The sequence below is a fragment of the Apteryx rowi genome, unplaced genomic scaffold (assembly GCF_003343035.1).
Source record: "Apteryx rowi isolate R43461 unplaced genomic scaffold, aptRow1 scaffold_1272, whole genome shotgun sequence".
NCBI lineage: Eukaryota > Metazoa > Chordata > Aves > Apterygiformes > Apterygidae > Apteryx > Apteryx rowi.
Window position 1 is genome coordinate 17,116 of NW_020447500.1, and position 3,397 is coordinate 20,512.

General features: G+C 68.9%; 1 protein-coding gene across 1 annotated transcript in view; it reads right to left on the minus strand.

The window, feature by feature from the left end:
- The window catches only part of SLC30A3 (solute carrier family 30 member 3), a 4,393-nt gene extending 3,237 nt beyond the window's left edge, over positions 1–1,156 (minus strand). The window contains exon 1 of the mRNA XM_026055885.1: positions 279–1,156. Within this exon, the coding sequence (XP_025911670.1) occupies positions 279–1,156 (878 nt within the window). The remainder of the gene's footprint in view (positions 1–278) is intronic.
- Between the last annotated feature and the right edge of the window lie 2,241 nt (positions 1,157–3,397).

Sequence of the window (3,397 nt, forward strand, 5' to 3'; positions counted from 1 at the left end):
GGTGCCGCTGCGGCGGTGCGGGACGGTGCCTGCGGCGGCGGCGCCGGGTCTGGGGCCAGGCTGCCGGACGCGGCGCCGGTGCAGGGCCGTGACGGCTGGGGAAGGGGGCGGCGGGCGGGAAGGGAGCGGGGGACGGGGAGCCGCGGGGGAACCGGCGGGGGCAGAGGGGACAGACGGGGCATCGCGCGGGGGGACCGGACCGGCGCCGGCGCGGGGGCGTGATGGATGGCCGCGGTGCCGGGGGGCGGCGGTGCCGGGGGCGGCGGTGCCGGCTGTACGGAGGTGCCTGCGGTGGATGGCGGGTGCCGGGCGGGCGGCGGGGGATGGAGGTGCCGGGGGAGATGGACTCGCCGGGGAGGTGGAGGCGTCGGTGTCGGGGGAGATGGAGATGCCGGTGCCGGGGGTGGTGGCGGTGCCAGGCTGCGGATGCTGGGGGTGATGGAGGTACCGGGATGCAGGTGCCAGGGGTGATGAAGGTGCCAAGGGTGATGGATGTGCCAGAGCCAGGGATGATGGAGGTGCCGGTGCCGGGAGTGGTGGACGTGCTGGTGCAGCTGCCGGGGGTGATGGAAGTGCCGGTCACGTTGGAGGTGCGGGTACCGGGGGTGATGGAGGTGCGGGTGCCAGGGTGCCGGTGCCGAGGGTGATGGACGTGCCGGTGCAGGTGCCGGGGGTGATGGAAATCCCGGGAGTGACAGACGTGCTGGTGCAGGTGCTGGGGTACCAGTGCCGAGGGTGATGGACGTGCCAGTGCCAGGGATGATGGAGGTGCCGGTGCCGGGGGTGATGGAGATACCGGGGGTGATGGACGTGCTGGTGCGAGTGCTGGGGGTGATGGAGGTGCCGGTCGCAGTGCCAGGGTGCTGGTGCCGAGGATGATGGACGTGCCAGTGCCAGGGATGATGGAGGTGCCGGTGCCAATGGAGGTGCCGGTGCCGGGGGTGATGGACGTGCCAGTGCGGGTGCCGAGGGTGATGGAAATGCAGATGCCGGGGGTGGTGGAGGTGCAGGTGCCGGGATGCCGGTGCCGGGGGTGGTGGAGGTGCGGGTGCGGGTGCCGGTGGCGGCGGTACCTCTTGAGGCGCAGGCTGCCGTCGGCGCGGCCGCCGCGCGCGCTGACCAGCCGGGCGGTCTCGGTGCCGGGCGGGGGCTCCATGCCGGGAGCGCCAGCAGCTCCGCGGCCGCCGCCGGGACCCACCGACGGCCCCGCCCCCTGCCCTCGGCTCCGCCCTCGGCCCCGCCCCACGGCGGAGGCACCCTCGGAGGGAGCGGGGACCCGGAGTTCTGGCCCCGCCCCCAGCAGTATGGCCCCGCCCCGGTGCACAGGCCCCGCCCCCATCCACTGCGGGGCGGGGCCGTGGGCGGGGCCGCGGGTCAGGTCCTGCCTTGCGGGCTCCCTTGCAGGGACGCAAAGGAGCAGGAGCGCAGGGCCGGGCGGGGGGATGCGGAGCCCCTGGGCCATCGCAGCAGGACGGTCGCCCCTGCGCCGGCCGCGGGCTGCTGCCTGCGGGGGGGCGCGTGGCGGATGCTGGGAAGGGCCGCGGGGACCGGCGAGACGTCCCTGGGGACGCCGAGGGGAAGGACCGAGGCCGGAACGGGGGGATTGGGGGGGTTGGGGAGGCCCAAGCGTGGGAAAAGGGCAGAAAGGGGCCGGTCGCCTGCAAACAGGCTGGTCAGTGCCTGTGGCCGTGCCCTGCACAGCAAGATCCTGCAGGTTGTCCCGGCTTCCCAGGAAACCCTGTTTCTGGCTGTTTTGCTGTGTCCTGCATGGCGAGATCCCGCAGGTTGTCCTGGCTTCCCAGGAAGCCCCATTTCTGGCCATTTCCCGGCATGGGGCTCTCTCTTGCACAGGTGCCAGGTGGACACTGCTGGGCACGGGGGGGCTGCAGCCGGTCCCCAGTGGGTCCCGTGGTGGTTCCCACGCCGGCCCAAGCGGTGCAGGACGAGGCTGCAGCGCTGCCGGTGTCGGCACTGCCGGCCACACCGGGGCCACGGCTCCTGGCAGTTTGACTTCGTCTGGCACCGCTTCGGCAGCCCCGAGCCCCTGGTACAGCCAGGTGATGCGGTCAGGCTGTGATGTTCCTGGGATAGCAGACGTAACTGTCTCTGCAGAGGGGACCAGTCCCTGTTTAAATGTGTCCAGTGTGTTATAGTCATTTATCAAACTTTTACAATGTTGTGGGGAAAATTCCTGAGGTAACTGTATTGAAAATAAAAATTAGCTTATGAGAAGATTGAGAAGAGGTGTAAATTGGTTCTTGTGGGTGGAATTGTTTTATCTGACTAAAGCGCTGAGTTAAAGGAGTTTTTTTCAGGGACTTCTGCAGGCAGTAGCCCAGCAGGAGTCCGGCCGCCCAGGCCGTGCTGGCTGTGGAGCCGGCAGAGCCCCAACGGCGCATGCAGAGGCTGAGGCCCTGCAGCCCGCTCGTGGGGCTGGGAAAACAGCCACAAGGGAAAATAACAATTGCAGCAGGAGGTCCTCAGCCGTCAGCAGGAGATTCACGCTTTGCAGACCCGGGGAGCGGGGCCCTGATCTGCACAGGAAAACTTGCAAGACAAAACGTGCAAATTCCGGCCTTGCCTTGCTGTGAGGCATTTGATGCTTTCGGCCTTCCCCCGCCTCCTTTCTCCATCCCCCGTTCTGGTGCAGATTGTGCTGTGCCCATGCCGAGCCCAGCGTGCAGCGAGCCCGCGCGGGTCCTGCCAGGCAGGCGGCTGCGCTCCTGGTGCTCCGCTGAGCCCCATGGAGGCCCTGGAGGAGCCAGGCCCTGGGGCTGCCCGGGGGAGCAGGGACAGCGCCGCCCTCGCCCGGGGCAGCGGCGTCCGGCCATGGCTCAGCCCTGGGCACCGCGGGGCCAGTCGCCCTAACACCAGCGGTGCGGGCCGAGGGGGCTCCTGCGGGACGCAGCCGGGTTGGCCGTGGGGCGGAGGCGGCGGAGGTGGGGCCGCGGGGCGGAGGAGGCAAGATGGAGGCGGCGGGACGGGGCCGCGGGACGGCTCTGCCACGGCCGGCCCATGCTGGACACACGGGGCAGCAGGGCTGAGACCAGGGACGAGCAGGCGGCTGCTTTAGGGATAGAAAAGGTTAAAATAGCAGTTCAGTTCATGCAGTCGATATACATTGTGTTAATACAACATGGGAAACGTGCTTTTTAATATACATATATGCGCATATACATATACATATACTATAGCTGGATGCTATGGCTCGAGGGTAGCTGGGCTGTAGTCGCGCGGGGGTGTGTGTGTGGGGGGAGTCTCCAGTCGCGCGGGGGCTGCCGGGAGCTGTAGTCGCGCGGGGGCTGCTGGGGGCTGTAGTCGCGCGGAGGCCGTAGTCGCGCGGGTGTGTGTGCCCTCTGGGTCTGCAGTCGCGCGGGGGCTGCTGGGGGCTGCAGTC